Consider the following 19,979-nt stretch of genomic DNA (forward strand, 5'->3'; position numbering starts at 1 on the left):
TCCTATTTGGTGGAAAAACTTAACCATTTCAAAATGAACAATTCAGGGGCTGAAATGTATCAATGTCACATTGATTACCATGGAAACATAACTGCTTTACATGTCTCTCCTTTAAAAAAAATTTTTGTCAGGATCACAGAAATTAGATAGGATTCCAAATGGACATTTCAAGTTCACTGAAGTCCTGCCCCTTAGTTTTATGATAAATAACGAGGTTCGAGAAAGTTTTGCCAGATTGCACAGAGTGGCAAAATCACCACCTAAGTCCCAGTCTTCATGTTGCAAGGTTTGACTCAGCCCCATATCCTCTTCCCACTTGAGTCTTTCACTGAGCAACTGCTTGAGTCTTTCACTGAGCAACTGCCTGAGGAACAGCAGAACAGGGAGACATGGTCCTTGCCCTCAAGCACCCTATCAGCTAAGGTAAAGGATAGCTAGGGAAAAAAAAAAACCAGGAGGAAAAATCTATACTGTCCTCATCCCATATTTAGAACAACCAACACCTCAGTTACCCTACTATCACTGGGGAGTTGGGAGTTCCTCTCACTTTTCAAAATAAGCAGAGTGCCAACGGTTTCTAAAACCTGAAAGATAGAGATTGCAATGTATTACATGGTCCGTGTTTTAACTTAATGCAAATGAATACACGACGATGCAATGAACACAGTTAAACTGTCCCTTGCTGGCCAAGGGGCACCATGTGGGCATTCATTTCTGGCACAGAAAATAACCCCGTGTCTGTGTTTAAACGTATCTGCCTCTTCTGTCAGGCTGTCAGATACACTTCCTCAAATAATATGTGGTTTCTAATAGGCTATGGGTTGAGAACTCAAGAACCCATGCCCACTTAAAACAAAAACAAACTGAAGTCCAGAGCCAAAGGCCCATAAAGAGTTTGTAAGTACCTTGACACTGTCTAAAGATTTGTGTATATATGCACACATTTTTTCATTCTTTTCTCAAAGAAGTCTGACTCTGAAGACAGACATGATACAGTATAATGAAAATTTCTTCTTTCCCATATAACCAGGTAGAACTAAGTAAGTCACCACATAATCCCCTGGAGCGAGACTTTTCGCTAAAACATAGCCGTATTCTCCACCTCATGGGGACACTGAGAAGGAGGTCCCAGACCCGACCAAGGAGCCCTCTCATAGTGCATCTTCCATGAAGAGTAGAAACTCTCCCAGAGTGTGAAACACATGGCTTATCTGCCAGGACTTTTATGTAACATTTTTTGGGTGCTCAAGGGCCCTTTACTCCCAGATTTTCCCCTCACTTGACACAGGTTTTCCATTCAGACTGCCAGGAGCCTCTAGAAAGGTAGGTGGAATGTTATTCCAGTTTCCAAGTCATTAGGCACGAACAAAGGAAGGCCAGCTTGCACAACACTCACCCCACACAATACCTCTGCCCTGTGGAGGATGGAGCCCATGGGACTGCTGGTTCTCTAAAGTCCAAAGAAGAGGAAGGATGGAGGCCAAGCAAGCTGACCAGACTCCATATTCATGAGCAGGAGCCCTTTGCTTCCCTGCACTCATCACTCCCTTACTTAGCTTCCTTTCTGAAGTCCTCTGATCCAATTTTCCAGCCCAGAACACTGCCAAGAAGTCCTTCAACCACGATATTCTCCCAACTTAATGGTTTTCCCAAACCCATCTGAGGTCACTGAAACCAGATGAATGGGACAGTCCTATGAGTCTTCAAATTAGCTTGACACCCCCACCCCAGCAGTGAGAATTTTCACGTGCCTCTCCCTGGTTATTTATTCCAGAGGAAAACTTAGCAACCTACATACAGGCTCTGAACTCTACAACAGCCATCAGCAGATTTTCCCCTTACACATCCCCCTCCAGGAAGTAAAATATCTGAAATGAGTCACACTCAAGGGTTGGTGCTCTACTTTTGGTGTAGTTTTTGGGTCACTGATTTACTGTTTACAACGCCCTCGATCTCTAACTGCCGAACACAGAACAGTTCCTCCGCAGAGATCTGCATCTACCTGGTGAACTTGCAGGAATGGCAGAAATTCTCAAAAGGAGTAAGCAACCCAGAGTCCCAGGGGAGGAGCAGGGGCAGCTGTACAGGAGCACTACCACTGGTAACGCAGGGTCACTGCTCAGCAAAGTGAGTAAGGGGTTTATCCGGGGTTCCTCGGCCTCCCCAATAAGGCAGTTGCCCTTTCCTCCTGCGTCCTCCACCTCTGTCAACGCCCAGCACACAGCTGGCAGCACCCACCCCAACCAGCGCTTCAGCGGGCGTGCTGACCCCCGAGCTGAGCACCGAAGCACTCCAGCAGTGGGCAACTGCTGCCTGCTTTTCATCACTCCCATGTAGACACAGCAACACCCAGGCCAAATGGCTGAGGTGCCCACTGCTCTCCACGTGTGCCACATCCTCCACCTCTCCAGACGTGAAAACACAGAACACAGAGACCTTATGCTTAAGAAAACCTAAAGCACATTTTCCTCTAAAGCAAGGAAAATCGAGGCCCAGACTTACCTGTAACGAATAAGGCACTTATTACATAACCAACAGCAAATGAACCGGGACCAGAAAACAAATCTCTTTACTATACACTTTGGTGCTTTCCATCTGCTTATACAGGCTGAGGCACCCTTAATCTGAAAATCTGAAACACTCCAAAATCTGAAACTTTTTGAGCACCAACATGGCACTCAAAGGAAATGCATTTCAGATTTTGGATTAGGAATGGTTTACCAGTATGTATTCTGCAAATATTCCAGAATTTGAAAAGAAAAATCCTAAATCCAAAACATTCTGATCCCAAGCATTTCCAATAAGGGACCTGTAGTTTAATCATAAGTCAAAATTTAAGAATCGAGCTGGATTTACCCCCCAATCCTATTTTGAAAGCTATACCTTATTAGAATTAACACTGGCAGTATTCATGTATTAGCCAGATAATTTCATTTTTAAATTCGATTGTACTTTATTTGAAATACCAAGTATTCAAAATGCAGACCAATTTCAAAACAGAAAGGGAAGGCAACAAACACTCGCTAAGGTCCACGGCCTACCATGGTCCAGGACCACACAACAGCAGCAGGAGGTGGCTACCTACCATTATCCTGGTATTACAGATAGGTAAACTAAGGCTCAGAAAGGTTAAAGAACTTGACCCAGAGCCAGAGCACTGAATAACTGAGAAAGATGTAACATAGGTCTGCCTCCCATACCCCCATTTCCCAGAGAATGTTAGATAACCCCAACTAAAATAATTTCTAATTTGCAAGCTCACAAAATCAGGTAAGGGAAGTGAGTCTCTTCTCCCAAGTGGGCAAATTACAGACAATTCATCTCCTACCAAATTCTGAAATCTGTCACCTTGGATTACAGACTGCACTCTCACAGACACCATCACCGGCAAGTGGATTTGTCAAAAACACCCTAGCTTTTTCTAGACAGTATCTCTGATAGATGGGTTCCTAGACCCCTTTCAAAGATCTGCAAGGCGCTATCACCTTGTGTCTGATCATTAATGTTTCACAGATGTCTACAGCTTCTGCCTCCGCATGATCCCAGCTGGTTTCATGTAACAAGCAACTAATCTCTCCACTTTGTCAACTGATAGTTAAACACATACTTATGGGCAATCCTGAGACGTCTTCAATGGATGCCATACATGCTGTCCATTTCCACCTTGATGGCACAAGAAACCCAAGAAGCCTTTCACCAACGTGGAAGATGAGTAAAGCAGAGTGCCCCATATTCCAAATAGCAGTTAAAAGAAAAAAACCATTGAGAAAAACACTGCTCACGTGTTCACTGCTGAAGGCTAAGAAAAGTAAACTCTCCTTTCACAGCAGAAGCAGCCAAATTACATAAACCAAACAGATTTATAAGATAACCTGGGAGAAATCTGAAACATTTGCACACAGGCTTGTTTACTCCAATAAAACCCTGCGTATGGCTTCCAAAGGTGTGGGGTAGGTCCAACCTGCAAACAACGCAAATGGACAGGTCTTGATGGGAAAACAGCAAGATTTAAAGGCTTTGGAAAAAGCAAAGGCTCCATCAATCCAAATATTTTATCTAGAAGAGGCAGAGCTGCTTTTTTACTTACATCCAAAAGGAGGCTTGACATGCTCAAATATCAAGCAAAGTACTTGGGCCGTTTCTGTCTTAGGTTCCTAGGCTTCTATTTCAGGCACCTGTGTGTGAATAAATATGGACGGCACCACCCAGTTTCTGCCTGTGCCTGTCTGACTGCCCTATCTAGCTTGAGGGCAGCTCTGTCATGGCGCCACACTCTACAATGTCGACCACAGGCACAGCATGAAGGCACAGGGCAGAATTGCAACAGCAGCTGGCCCTCCGGCTGCCCAAGAAGATCCCCAAAGCCTTCAAGTGCTCCAATGGTGGATAAACAGTGCAACATTTTACCAACCTGTGACACATTTGTAAATCTAACCCAAGACCTGTCATAACGCACCCCACTCCCCTTCCAGTTCATGTCAGAACCAATCAGACAGGGAAATGCCTAAAAATGACATCCTTCGGGCTGCAATTTTCAAGACCAAAGACAGACAACCTTGCAGGTCTGCAGCTGGTAGAAGGGACTTTGGAAGTAAGACAGACAAGGGTTCAAAGCCTATACCTGCCACCTCATATCAATGGAGGTCTGGACCAGTCCTTAACCTCCCTAAGCCTCAATTCCTTCATCTGCTATATGGGAATAATAAAAACACCTGTCTGTTTTGAGGGCAATATCAGAAAGCATGTGTAAAGAAACAAGCACATTTCCTAAAACATAGTTAAGTGTTCAATAAAAAACAGGTACTGTCACCAACCTCTAATACAGAATTTAGTTCCAGAGGGTACAAGACTCTAACATTCCTATATTGAATTAAAACACACCCCCCACCCCTACTTATGTGAGTTAACATTACCTGAAAGCATGTGAGTGGGTAGCATGGAACAATGGCCTGATAAATCAAAGCCATTCCTTTCTGGTTCTTTTGGGCTAAGCCAAAGTGATCTCAATGAGTGGAAACATTATACCTCCATCAACAGACAAGTTTCCTAAGAATGAGTCAATATCTTGCCAACAAGACATATTTTGCAAGCTCAAAACTGTCTTTCCCTCCACCCCACGTTGAATGCTAAGCGCTATGTCTCAAGAAAGCTGGCCGAGTAAGGAGCATGGCATTCCTCTGCAAGCAGAAAGAATCAAAGAAAGGGAAGCAACAAGTTCCAGTTCCAAAATACCTTTTTGATAGCCAGGAACTAAGCCCAACACTGGAGAGTAAGACAGAGTCTCACCATCTCTCACACACCACCTACTACAGGCCCTGCCATGCACAGCACACCAAGACAACCACTATTAAAAACTCGCACCAAGTAGGCATGCCATGGCAGGCTTTTAGGGCTTAAAATATATTAATAAAAATAATAGCTAAAGCTTATTGAGTCATTGTTCTAAGTGCTTTATATATCAGTGTCGCATTCAATCTTAAAAGTGATCCTGAGTATTAGTCTCAGATGTGGAAACTGAGGCACAGAGAGAGTAGTGAGGTTACACATTTAAATTGCTAGTGGAGCTAGGGTTCAAATGCCAACTGTATCTGACCTCAAAATCTATGTGTCTAATCTCTGCTCTATTCAGCCTGGCAGCCAGGCCACCTGTGCTGAGAACCACTGCCACCTCTTTGTTTTAAAGTTTCCAAAAGAAAAGCTGGTTAGTTAGCATCCACTTTTGCACAATTAAGCGGAAGTGAGGCAGGCAATACAGCACTCAAGAAGGACACAGGTTTGAGAGAGATTTGTCTGCATTCAAATCCCAATTCCACCATGTCCCAGCTATGTGACCTTGGAAAAGTTACTCAACTCTTCTGAGCCTCAGATTTGGCATCTATAAAATGAGAGTAATAATACAGTAGTCCCCCATTTGCAGTTTTGTTTTCTGCAGTCTCAGTTACCTGCAGTCAACTACGGACCAAAAATATTAAATGGAAAATTCCACAAATAAACAATCCAGTTTTAAACTGCACACCATTCTGCTGATAGAATCTCACGCCTTCCTACACGATCCCACCTGGGACGTGAATCATCCCTTTGTCTGGCATGTCCACGTTGTATGAGCTACCCATTCGTTAGTTACTTAGCAGTCGACTCAGTTCTCAGATCAACTGTTGGGGCATCACAGGACTTGCATTCCAGTTACCCTGACGTTGATTCACCACAGGACTAAATCACAAGAGGAGTGATGCTGGCAATTCAGATATGCCGAAGTGAAGTCAAAAAGTGCTTCTTTTATGTGAAAAGGTGGCACAACTCTCAATAAGGAAAGGGAAAAAATCGTATGCTGAGGTCGCGGAGATCTACGGTAAGGACAAACCTTCTATCTGAGATTGTGAAGAAAGAGCCAGGCACAGTGGCTCACACCTGTAATCCTAGCACTTTGGGAGGCGGAGTCAAGAAACTTGCCTGAATTCAGGGGTTTGAGACCAGCCTGAGGAACATGGCGAGACCTCGTTTCTACAATAAATCAAAAAATCAGTCAGGCATGGTGGCACATGCCTATAGTTCTAGCTACTTGGAAGGCTGTGGCGAAAGGATTGCCTGAGCCCAGCAGGTGGAGGCTGCAGTTCCAGCCTAGGCAACAGAGTGAGATTCTGACACACACACACACACACACACACACACACACACACACACACACAAAGAAATTGTGAAGAAGCAAAATCAAACCTGTGCTAGTTGTGCTGCCACATCCAAAATGCAAAAGCACATAAGGGATTCAGTACTATCCGTGGTTTCAGGCAACCAGTGGGGGTCTCAGGATGCATCCAGTGCAAATGGGGGTGGGGACACCGTAGTACACACTTTATTCTGTTATTTTAAGGATTATGTGGGGGCAATCCTTACACAGCACCTAGCACCTAGTACATTCCTGAACAGTCACTGTTCTATAAACCCTACATGTTAAGTCAACAGAGAAGAGGAAGCAAATAAAGGCTAAAGGACATAATCTAACATTTCAAAATAAAGGCCTCCCTGGCCTTCTGCCAGTCTCTAGAAAACAGTGCTGGTCTCTGTGCACCCACGGCCTGGAGGTTTCACTATTTGATTCGAAGAAGGCGGGTTAGGCCTGGTGATGTAAGCTGAGGATGTTTCAGTATATGCCTCTAGCAACTGGAAACTGGGGATGGTTAACATGATGATTCTTTAGGAAACTGAATGCCCAGTTTCTCAGAATGGTGTTTTCCCATTCCACAGTAGATATAAGTGTTTCTCACCCAGACATAGAAATCTACTGACTGATAGCTTTCATTAAAAGCAAGCAGTCTTGTAAAAAAGGATCTTATGTTGGTAAGGCCTTCAGAATATAAGAAATGTCACAAGGCCTCACAGCCTGCGTCTGAGAGCAGCAAAGAGAAAATTTTGAGAAAAAGGTGCTGACCGGCTCAAAGACTGGGATATTATTATCCAATCATCTTCAAAAAGGATCCTCCCTCTCCTACAGATGAAAATTACAGTCAAGGCCACACAGTACACAATAGAGCCCCAGGAGACACACCATCCCAAGTAAGTAAATGGGTTGCTTACTAATTTCCAATAAAGGAAATAAGTGGTGTCATCAATTGTTTCCTGTCTTCTGGTTAGGTAAAATCGAGTGCCAAGTCCACCAGCTTAAGATGTGTGCGCACCTTCTGCACAATCCTAAAGACAACAGGAAATTGAGAATATCTACAACTGGAAAAGCAATCAGGGACAGCACACAATGGGCAGCAAGACTCATTCCAGGTATCATCACAGCAAGACACCCTTCTAGTCTTCCAAAACGAGGAATGCACCTCCCTGTACTCCTGCCAGCCCAGGGAAACCGAATAAACTGTTTGCCAGGGACCTCAGCAAAGTGAGCCGCAACGCTCACCAGTGGGAGAGCTTCATGACATAAAGAGAAAACATCTTTGCTTTCATTTGCCAATTTTTTTATACTTAGCTCAGAGGTTCCGTGACCAAAACTAATGGGAGGCACAGTAGGAGAGCTCAGGAAAGCAGAGGGGGTTGTTTTACTAGGCTCTTTCCTCCAACACGAAGGTAGAAATCAATTCACTCTCCCCTTCGAACCCTCGAATCCCCAGAGAACGACAGTGTTTGGATGGCCTACAAATGCTCAGCTTTCCGGCAGTGCCCCGGACAGGGAATCCATCCATCCAAGTATTGTTCTTACCTCCCACCACCTCCTACGTCAGGGGAGGGAACCCAGCACATGGTTCCGAGGTCACGCTCCTCACTTGAAGGATCGTGGGAAGGCTTACAGAAACACTTGGGGCGGCTCTGCCAGCTGGAATCGCTGCTAGAGAAGAGGCTGGAAAACTAGGGAGTGTAGGACCAGACACGGGAGGCCGAGAGAGCAGTGAAGCAGATGTTGCATGTTATCACTGAAACCAACACAAGTGAACCAGCTGCACACTTTAGACATGTGCAATTTAGGGTACATCAATGCTACCTCCACGAAGTTGGAGAAATGGGAAGCTAGGCCACTCTTCCATCACCTCAAAACTGTACTGCTACCCCAGAGCTTTGGGAAAGCAAGTTTTAATGAGAAGATTCAATTAGGAAATGAACCCAAGGAACCCAGAGCATGCTGAGTGAGAAGAGGTTTTCCCAAGTGTCTCGGCACCGAGGAACACGCCAAGGTACTCTGAAAAATGAGCGCTAAGCTCTCCACCACACTCAGGGATCCAAAGCTCAGGAAAACCACAGAGACCATCCCAGCTTGCATGCAGGACCAGATTCCAAACCCAGATCTGGTTGTCCTGTGCTGCTTCTTGATGAGACTCGGCACGGGACATGTGTGGCATGTAAGGCTCCCACATCAGGATCTCAGCTCTCAAACATGGGGAGGGATGCAAAGGTGAAAGCTGTGCCGGATTCCCACCAGAGGCTGGCGAGACCTGGCAGACTCTGCAGTCATCAGCAAGGGCTGTTCCCGCTCTTTATCTTGGTTTTCCTTCTGTCCTCTGCTTGACAAAAGTACCTTAGCTTATTATCATAGGAAGATTAAATCCTGAGCAAGGGAAAGGGGCAGGAATCCATTTTCAATCAGTGATGAAAACCAGCTTCACTCCAACTGGGATTCATTGTTGCATGTTTAAAAGTTAAGGAGTTCCACCCACGACCACAGAGTTCAGGAGGCATAGAGCACAGTGGCACATCCTAGGTAGGAGGCACCTATGGCAAAGAAGTCTCCCGGTCTTGGGCTGGCCCATCTGAGAGGCAGGAAAAACATGTCTCTTGGACGGTATCCCAAAAATTCCCTCACTGGAAAGCTGAGGTGAAGCACAAGGCTGCTCCACTCTCATAAATGTTCTATATTTAACAGAAAAAAAGTTTTGACACCATCTTAGACAACTCAGCTCCTCTGCAGAACATACCCGTACACATTTGTATTCATATGGGAAAAGGCGGCATCAGGTAGCGAAGTCTTTGAATTAAAGGCCTTTTGTTCTTAAAGAATCACAGAATCTGAGAGTTTTAGTGATCTACGAGACCCACTTTCCCTGGGTTTGTGGCCTCCGCTTGATCATCACTAAGGGGAGGGAGGGGACACACCATGTTCCAGTGTAGCCTGTGTCATATGGTGCTGGCTGCTCAGAAACTCTTCCTCACACTGCAGCGTCTACCCTCAGACAGTCCTCTGTCCTCCAGAGCCATCCCAAGGGTGTGCAAGTTCTCTGCCACATGACATCCCTCAAAAATCTGAAGCGAGTGGCCTTCCTCCAAGCAGTTCTCCACCAGGGTGACACTCCCAACTCTACCGTATCCTGCATGTGACATGACTGAGGCCACTGGATTACTGGGTGCTTGCTATGTGCCACTCATTTTAGAAACCACAGCTCACTCCCGTTAGAGTCTGCCCTTGGAACTGTTGTGCTTTGTTTTTGTTTGTTTGTGCTTTTCAGGGGGTGGAGATCAAGGCCCCGACATCCAGTACCTAGGCAGTGTCTCTGGCTGCCATCTGCTTTCCTTGCCCAGACACGAAGAGAACAGGATAGAACCGGGGCGCCGCCAGGTGGGTTGCCACAGGTTTTTCCCATAGCTGATGTAAAATACACGGATTACTGCAAGCCCACTGACCTGCTTGAGAAGCACTCTGAGGTATAACCATTGAGGGAACAATTTAATAGAAGATAATGAATATAGGCGGGCTCAGTGGCTCAGTCTGTAATCCCAGCACCTTGAGAGGCTGAGGCGAATGAATTACCTGAGCCCGTGGATTCGAGACCAGCCTGGGCAACTTGGCGAGACCTCATCTCTACAATAAATTAAAAAAATTAGCCGGGTGTGGTAGCACACGCCTATAGTTCAGGCTAATTGGAAGGCTGAAGTAGAAGGACCGCCAGAGCCCAGCAGGTCGATGCTGGGGTGGCCATGAGTATGCCACTGCACTCCAGCCTGGGTGACAGAGTGAGCCTCCAAATCAAAAACAAAAAACAAAAAAAAGATAATGAATATGTTAGAAATAATGCTGGATGAGGTGATGTAAAAACAATCTGCTCTCTTACGCACATTAAGCATTTCTCCTGAAATCCAACACCCACGGCTCAGTTCAACCTTTCCACACAGTAAAAAGGCAAGTTCCTATGCAGCCTAAGGCCAGCTGTTCTGAATGGCAGCCACCAAATCCAAAGCAAGGAACTGCCTGTTGCTAGATGTCTGGTTTCTGTCCCACGATCAATTGTGGAACAAACAAATGCAGACATTCATGCTGAGGCCTCTTGGGCAGAGTGACCCATAATCAGTGTCCAGACAGGTACCAGTGCAGACGCTACTGATTTGCTCTAGTTCATCCTTAAGGCGGACATATGTTAAAAATCATGTTTTAAAAAAAACAGTTAATAAAATTTGAAATGCACATAAGATGATGATAAGCAGGACCGAGACTCTAAAAGTGGAAATCCCACTTAGCTTATCCTGTACTTCCTGTCCAGGCAGCTCATGTCCCAGCTAGAACCTTGGGTCTGTCCCCAACCTGTAGACAGAGAATGGGGACACACTGCATACTGGTAGCCTGAGCACATCAAGAGTCTGTTTGCTTAAGCATTTTTCTTGAAAGTAAAGTGAGTATGAGGGTATTCTTGGGAAGATTGCATTTTATCTGGGACTCAGTTTTGCCACCCAGCCCAGTATGGAGAAAGAAAGGTTTTAGAGGGTTTCAGGCCAGGCGTGGTGGCTCATGCCTATAATCCCAACAATCTGAGATGTCGAGGTAGAGGACTGCTTGAACCCAGGAGTTCAAGACCAGCCAGGGCAAAACAGCGAGACCTCATCTCTATAAAAAAATAAAAAACTAGCTGGGTGTGGCGGCTCACGCCTGCAATCCCAGCACTTTGGGAGGTGGATGCAAGAGGATTGCCTGAGCCCAGGGGGCTCAAGATCAGTCTAGCCTGGGCAACATGGTGAGACCTCGTCTCCACAATAAATCCAAAAATTAGCCAGGTGTGGTGGTGCATGCCTGTAGTTCCAGCTACTTGGAAGGCTAAGGTGGAAGGATCGCCTGAGCCCAGCAGGTCGAGGCTGCAGTGACCATGAGCGTGCCCTGCTGTACTCCAGCCTGGGCGACAGAGTGAAATTCTGACTCAAAAAACCAAAAACAAAACAAAAATAAAAAACTTAGCCAGGTATGGTGGCATGCACCTGTACTCCCAGTTACTTGTAAGGCTGAGGTGGAAGGATCACCTGAGCCTAGGAGGTCAAGGCTGCAGGAAGCCATGATTGTGTCACTGTACTCCAGCCTGGGCAGCAGAGTGAGACCCCGACTCAAAAGATAAAAATAAAAAAATAAAGGGTTTCAGAGGCTGAAATGGAAGGCCCTCCTGGCCCATGGGGATAGAGCATATTCATTCAACTTCATTCACTGAACACCTACCACGTATAAAGAGGAGACCACCAACAAGGGAGGCCAGGGGCACGTCTATCCCTTTTGCACAACACACACCCAAAGTGGCTCGCAATACACTCACAACTACAGAACTGAAAAAAGTACCATGTCACACCCTCAGTGCAGAAGTATTCATGAGGACCCTTCAAAGTCATCATGGTGGGTAGCTCGAGATGGGGTAATTATTGGAGGGGCCTTTAAGCCTTGTTTGTGATTTCTTGTTATAATGGGCCTGCATTGTTTCTGTAATCATTTTTGAAAGGTTAAAACATTTTTAAACTGACAATTTTCAAAAACCAAAGGCAAGTATTCAAGACTGTGGTTTAGACCTTGGTACAGTGGTACAGTGTAAGGAAAATTTGTTCTCAGAATGGAGAGACCCAGATTGCTCATGATAATTAAGCCAGAGGATCTGATTCAAACTCACACAAGCTGGTGAGGGTACAGCAAGTGGGCAGAGATGAGACCAGATGATAACTGCTGCAACTGGGCAACAGATAAACGAGGGCTCATTATATTACATATCAAGATTTTCCATTATAAAAAGTTGTGGTTTTTTTTTTTTTAATTTAAATCAGGAAACGCTCCCTTGCACTAAGCCCTGGCTGCCACTATGCCAGGCTCTACGGGCGTCAAGGCCTGTATGAGTCGAATGTTTATTGGACATTAGGCGATGTTCTTCCACTTCTTCCACTTGCACTCGGTCCAGGAAAGCCCTCCTAGGGGACAAGGGCAAAAGGAAACCCTACAGGCAGCTTGTAGCAGCCCAGCTGCTTGGAAAGACTGAAAAACACAGGGTCCTCAGAAACCACCCAAAACCCTCTGGCCTAGAAAGCTTTCCTTCACTGGTTTCCTGTAAAGATGCCACAAGCACTCTAAAGTCTCCAACTCCGGTTTGTTTGTTAGGAAAGTTTCGCTGCTCCTGGCTGTAGTTTGGCTGCCTACTACTGCACATTATAAAAATACAGCTCCTGTGTGCAGTGAAAACGACCTCTACACCAACTATGCTCAAAGAGGTTCTCATTATTTGTGTTCATTTTATTAGTGTCGAGAAGGGGTAAATGTGTAGATGTCTAGGAATGGTTGGATTTCATACCTTTTTCTCCCCAAAAGACTTAATATCTTAGTTATATCCCTCTCTACAATGAGCATTTCTTTTATAAGAGAATTTTTACAACTCTATTCCTATTTTAAAATACTGAGATACTATATAACAGAACCACATTCATGCCCCCTGACTTAGGTAGGGCTCAGCTTTAAGGAGAGCTAAGGTTGCTTAGATTGAGTTTCTGGTCCACAGCTTCCTTGGAAACCTACAGGAGCCAAAATTCAATACCTTTGATGTGACAAGAGTGCCTCCAGCATGCCAGGCACTGTATCAGGCTTTAAAAATGAGGAAACCAAGGTGCAGAAAGGCCAGGTCACCTGAGCAAGGCTTCCCTGCAATGCCATAGAGTGAAGGCGTGTCCCAGACTCAGCCTCGCCCATCAAGGACGACTAGAAGTCCTCTAGGCCAGGGGTCTCCAAACCCCAGGCCACCAGACAGCACAGCAGGAGGTGAAAGTGGCAGGCGGGCAAACAAGGAAGGTTCATCTTTATTTACAGCCGCTCCCTATCACTCACATTACCACCTGAGCTCTGCCTCCTCTCAGATCAGCACTGAAAAGGTTGCTTCCATTTTCAACATTCTATCTTTGTGAAGCAGGGTTTTTCTGCAGTGACGACTACCAAAACGATATTATGGAGTAGACTGGACATAAGCAATACACTTTGGGTGTCACTGTCTCCCATCACTCCCAGATGGGACCCCTAGTTGCAGGAAAACAAGCTCAGAGCTCCTACTGATTCTGCATTATGGTGAGTTGCATAATTATTTCATTATATATTACAATGTAATAATAACAGAAATAAGCCGGGCTTGGTGGCTCAGCCTGTAATCCCGCGCTTTGGGAGGCTGAGGTGAGTGGATTGCCTGAGTCTGCGGGTTCGAGACTCGCCTGGGCAACTTGGCGAGACCTCATCTCTACAATAAATCAAAAAAAGCACCCGGGCATGGTAGCGCATGCCTGTAATTCCAGCTACTCAGAAGGCTGAAGCAGAAGACTCGCCGGAGCCCAGCAGGTCGAGGCTGCAGTGGCCGGGAGGGGCCACTGCACTCCAGTCTGGGTGACAGAGTGAGACTCCAACTCAAAAAATAATAATAATAATAGAAATAAAGTGCATAATAAATATAATGTGCTTGGATCATCCCCTAAAACTATAACTCCCCCTTGCATAGAAAAATTGTCTTCCACAAAACAGACCCCTGATGCCAAAAAGGTTGGGGACCACTGCTCTAGGGTACATCGTGATGAAAGCTATAGGCCCTCTCCCCAGAGAAATGCACCTACATACAAAAGTTTAAATGAATTATCTGGTAGGTTCAAAGACCCCTCTGATATCCCCAAACAGCCCAGGTTAAAAATCTCTGTTCAGATTTTTATCACTGAAGAACTTCGGCAGAAATCGCCCATAGAAAGGAACAGGTGTGTCAACGGCCTCAGCTGCTCTCTCCTGAAGTTTTCATGTCCCCTTGGGCTTGCCCCTCTGTCGCAACAACCCAGCACTAGGATCTCGGACACCCAGTCACTCCCCATCCTGTGGCAACTCAGGCTTGAATCTGATTTAAAAAAAAAAAAAAAAAAAATCTCTTGGGCCCAACCCTCTTTAAACAACTAAAACATTTTCTCACCCAAATAAACAAACAAACGTTTACTGAAAACTAATGATGAACACAAGAGATTATTTACAGAAAACACAACACGAATAAGCTCCCTAAAGATTACAAACATTAACTGCAGCTAGTTCCTAAGGGCCCCTTGCCATCTTCCCCCAGGCCCTGGGCTGGTGGTTCCGCCTATTCGCTGCCATTCTCCACCTCATGCCTCAAACTGATGAAAAGCAGCCAATGTGGGGCCCAAAATAAATAATTCCAAGGAAGAGGGGAAATTCAGAGAAAATATCTAGAAAGCAACTTTGCAAAACAGTTCCAAATTGGGAGCATAAAAAAATTTTGACACAAAGATATTCATTTCAGCATTAGCTGTAATAGTAAAAAGTGAAAACAACCTTACTGTCCAACATAAGTAAATCATGGTACAGTACAACCTTAAGATGAAGCACTGTATAACCATTACCAGGAAGTTTGCAAAGGTGTTTTAGGTGGGAATAAGACTTATGTGATCTAATAGGAAAAAGCAGGATATAAATTTAAAATATGAAAGCTATATTGTAAAAATACGCTCAGAGAAGATGGGGGCGAGGGAACCCACAAAAAAAAGCAAATGTGGTTTTATACATGAGGGGGAGTTTTGAGTGACTGGTTTTTTATATTCTCTTTATTTTTTTTGCATTTTCGACAAGTAAAATATGCACTATTTCCCCTTTGCATTTTTCTTCTGATTATAAATGTAATACAGCTTTCTGTAAAAAAAACTTTTATGCAATACAGAAAATGAAATGTCCCACCACGATCCTACCACCCAAAGAGTTCCCAAAGGTAACTACCAATAATAATTTCGTTCCCATTCTTCCAGATGTTTTTCAACTGGCATTTTTTTTTTAAATCGGAGTCTCACTCTGTTGCCCAAGGTATAGTGCAGTAGCACGCTCACGGCCACTGCAGTCTTGACCTACTGGGCTCAGGTGTTCCTTCTGCCTCAGCCCTCCAAGTAGCTGGAACCACAGGCATGTGCTACCACACCTGGCTAATTTTTTTATTTATTGTAGAGATTAGGTGTCCCCATGCTGCTCAAGCCAGTCTCGAACTCCTGAACTCAGTAATCCTCTCACCTCCACCTCCCAAAGTGCTGGGATTACAGGCGTGAGCCACCGCACCTGGCCTTTTTTTTTTTTTTTAAATCAGAGTCTCACCCTGTCACCCAGGCTGGAATGAAGTGGCAAGATCACAGCTCACTACAGCCTTGACCTCCTAGGCTCAAGCAATCCTTCCACCTCAGCTTTCCAAGTAGCTGGGACTACAAGTGCACACTACCACACCCAGCTAATTTTTAAATATTTTTTTGTTTGTTTGTCTTGTGGAGACAAGATCTTGCTGCTGCCCAGGCTGGTCTGGAACTCCTGGGCTCAAGCAATGCTCCTGCCTCAACCTCTCCAAGTTCTGGGATTACAGGAGTGAGCCACTGTACTCAGGTTGACTTTCAACAGGCATTACTTTTAGAATCAAATAATTTATTTTAAAAGTAACCTGCATAATTCCATATAAATGAAGCAGCCCGAGTTAAGTTGGTGGTTGCCTGGGGCAGAGGTGGGATAAGCAGTAACTGCAAATGGGTGCAGAGATCTTTTTGGAGTGACGAGTATGTTCTAAAATTGAGCCATGGTTATAGATGACCAACTCTGTAGAGCTACTAAAAAGGTACAAAACTGTATTGTACACTTAAAGCTGGGAGATTTTATGACATATAAATCATACCTCAATAAAGTGGCTGCAAAAAGAACAAAACACAGTTCCAGGACTACAGGCAGGGGTAGAGTGCTGAGCTGTGGGGGAGGTAGCCCATGGCTTCATGCTCTCTCTGCTCAAGAGCACATGGTGGTCTCTCAGCCATCACCTGGACAAACAGCTCTCGGCAGAAAGGTTCACGAGATAACATGTGAGGGAGCCAGGGTCAGAGAGATCAATTCCAGTCTACACAGGACACCGGAAGCACACCAGCCCTGAAAAGGCATTCCTGGGGGCCAGGCAGCGCTCCGAGGATCACTTCAAAGACAAGTGGTAAGGGAAGACAGCACTGACTGAGGTGCCCAAATATTTTACAAAGTTCAGGATGCACTGTGTGCAGGAAAACCAAGAACATTGTGCTTTTTCAACAAAAACCTGAAAGCCACCTTGACAAGATGTTAGTCCCTGGAAGATGAAAAGAAATTGGCAAAAGTTAAAATGAATACTGTGACAATGAGCCATCAGGAAGAGAAAGTGAGTGGAAGATTATGAACTACACAAAAGGGACAATGATTACAGACCAGAAAGGCAATCTGGAAGCCTGAAAAGACGCAAATGGGTACGATTCTCTTAGAAATTGCCAAATATAACCGGGCATGGTGGCTCATGCCTGTATCCCCAGCAGTTTGTGAGGCAGAGGCGAGAGGATTACCTGAGCCTAGGGGTTCGAGCCCAGCCTGGGCAACTTGGCAAGACCTCATCTCTACAATAAACCAAAAAGTTAGCTGGGCATGGTGCACACACCTGTGGTTCCAGCTACTTGGAAGGCTGAAGCAGAAGGATCCCCTGAGCCCAGCAGGATAAGCGTGCCACTGCACTTCAGCCTGGGCAACAGTGAGACTCCAACTCAAAAAAAAAAAAAAGAAAAAAGAAATTGGCAAATACGTACCAAAAGCATTTACAATGTTCATACCCTTCTAAGATCCCACCCTAAAGAAATCACTCAAGGTGATGAACAAAAATGCTCACTGCTGTATTGCAAAAAACTAGAAATAACCCCCCCAGAAACAGGTAAATGATCAACAGTCTGTAATCATTACAAGGTCTGCATAGTGTTTAAAACATGGGAAAATGCCTGCTTTATGTCTAAATAGCAAAACTGGATAAAAAAATTTAATACCAACTGAGTAAAAATGCCCAACTCCTGGAGAGAAATAGTTTGTGAAAATGTTATATTAAATGTTTTCTTTGGGTAGAGAGATTGAGTGCTTTTCTCCTTCTAGATGTATTGTCTGAACTCTGGATTTTTTATTACAGTAGTTCTCAATCTCTAAAACTCTGTAATCAATCTGCCAACTGAATTTTACCCCCTTTGGTTTACACTGTTTTAAAACCTAAGTTTCACTTTATCTTCCAGAAGAAAAAAAAATTCAACTGGGCTCGGTGGCTCAGCCTGTAATCCCGCGCCTTTGGGAGGCTGAAGTGAATGGACTGCCTGAGCCCACGGGTTCGAGACTCGCCTGGGCAACTTGGCGAGACCTCATCTCTACAATAAATCAAAAATTAGCCGGGCGTGGTAGCGCGCGCCTGTAGTTCCAGCTACTGGGAAGGCTGAGGCGGAAGGATTGCCGGAGCTTAGCAGGTCAAGGCTGTGGTGGCCAGGAGCGGCCACTGCACTCCAGTCTGGGTGACAGAGTGAGACTCCAATTCAAAAAATAAAATAAAATAAAATAATTCAATACTGAATATGTTTTCTCAAGTTACAGCCTCACTGCCCAAATATGACAAGTGCCACATTCAAGATTACAGTGGGCTAGGAGATGTGCTGCCCATCCTTCCCCCACTGAGAATAACCTCTAGGTTATTAGGGATAAGGGTTTTGTGGTTGATACTTTGTTTTAAAGTAGGAATGAAAAATAATGACAAATTTAAAACTTGTCCTAGACAGAGACTTTGGGCAGCACCAGACCCAATCTCTGAGGGAATCCAGTCTTGCCTAGAAGGAAGCTGGAACCATGAGATCCCTTTATGTGCCTTCCCACAAGTGTTTTGTGGATACAGTAATTCAGCCAAATGTAGCTACAGGGACATGCCTGAGGGACAGCAGCCCAAGATCACAGCCAGGTCAGCACAGCAGCACCCTGGGAGCTGGTGAAGGAAGGCATGCTCACGGTCCTCATCCAACCCGGCCCCAGCAGCTCACAGGCCACTGTTCCTCTCCGCTTTGGTGGCTTCCCCAGAATGCTGGGCCACACTGGTATGCTGGTGCCACCTAAGCTATCTTCAACTAACGCTAGTAAAAGCATAGCTTGTTTTAGGTTTAAGAATTAGAATAAGTTCCATGTTGTTCTCTAACTATGACACCTCACTTACTGCATTCTGATAAGCTGTCTTCAGTGTGAGGAAATGAGGGTGGTGGCAGGGGTCACGAGAGAGAGTTGTGAAACTGGCCTCTGCTGTGGAGCGAGCAGGCGCAGGAGTGTCTCTCAGGCCTGCAGTTGGGTGGGCTTTTCTTTTAGAGAGTTAGTAGCCAGCCAGCCTGTTAGCCAATAAGCATCAAGGAGCCATGGTCTGCAGAGATGGGGAGCTAAAACATCTCCAAGTAATCAAATGTAAGACTTCAAGAGAAGGCAAGGGCCAGGCACAATGGCTCACGCCTGCAATCCCAACACTTTGAGAGACTGAGGTGAGAGGATTGCTTGAGCTCAGGAGTTCGAGACCAGCCTGGGCAACACAGCAAGACCCTATCTCTACAAGAAATAAAAAACAATAATAAAAATCAGTCAGGTATGGTAGCACATGTCTGTAGCCCCAGCTATTCAGGAGGCTGAGGTGGGAGGATCACTTGTGCCCAAGAGTGTCAAGCTGCAGTGAGCCATGATCACACCACTGTACTCCAGTGTTTGGGCAACAGAGGACCCTGTTCCAAAGGGAAAAAAAAGTAGGACAGTGTGCTGCCGGCACAGAAAGGAATGAAAACATCCAGAATGCCCACTTCCTCTCCAGGCACCTCCCACCTGAGGGGGCTTCTCCTTTTCCAAGCAGCAGAGCTTCACTCCTGGTATAATCAGTGAGAAGGGGCTATCTCCTTTCCTCTTCTCTTCCACCTTGGAGTGAGCAATGAATTAATATTTTTCTACTTCTGCTGCACCAAGTTGAAGAGTGTTTAGAGATGGAAAATAATACATTACTTCCTCTCCAGCAACTGCCTTAATCCACAAAGCCCAGAGGTAAAAACTCCAAAGCTGTTTCCTCTCTGAACCACGAATCAAAACCTGGTTACAGTTGTGACAATCTGGACCAAAGAAAGATGCAGTGTTTCCCCATCACCTACCTGTGATAGGTGTCACTGGGTTTTTCCCCCATTCAGCTGCAGATGCTTCACATTAGAAATCGCCTGGTGACCAGGCCAACTTTACTCTCTAGTTTGGCAACAAGTTGTCACCTAGCCAACACATTTCCTGAGGGGAAACTGTGCACTGTGTGGATTCCATCAACTTCACTATTTACTTTCCCTATGGCCTCCCTTCATCATGACAGTTAACACTGTGACCCTGATAGCCACGTGGCCACCTGTTACTCCTCTTCTCCCATCAGATCTGACGTGTGTGTCATCATTCT

General features: G+C 45.3%; 1 protein-coding gene across 1 annotated transcript in view; it reads right to left on the bottom strand.

The window, feature by feature from the left end:
* The window catches only part of CAPZB (capping actin protein of muscle Z-line beta subunit), a 90,959-nt gene extending 85,104 nt beyond the window's left edge, over positions 1 to 5,855 (bottom strand). Inside the window, exon 1 of the mRNA XM_008073594.2 lies at positions 5,718 to 5,855. Coding sequence (XP_008071785.2) covers positions 5,718 to 5,816 — 99 coding nt within the window. The 5' untranslated portion in view covers positions 5,817 to 5,855. The remainder of the gene's footprint in view (positions 1 to 5,717) is intronic.
* Positions 5,856 to 19,979: the final 14,124 nt, after the last annotated feature.

Source organism: Carlito syrichta, unplaced genomic scaffold, assembly GCF_000164805.1.
Source record: "Carlito syrichta isolate Samal-C Ts95f unplaced genomic scaffold, Tarsius_syrichta-2.0.1 Scaffold115711, whole genome shotgun sequence".
In the NCBI taxonomy this organism is placed as follows: Eukaryota; Metazoa; Chordata; class Mammalia; order Primates; family Tarsiidae; genus Carlito; species Carlito syrichta.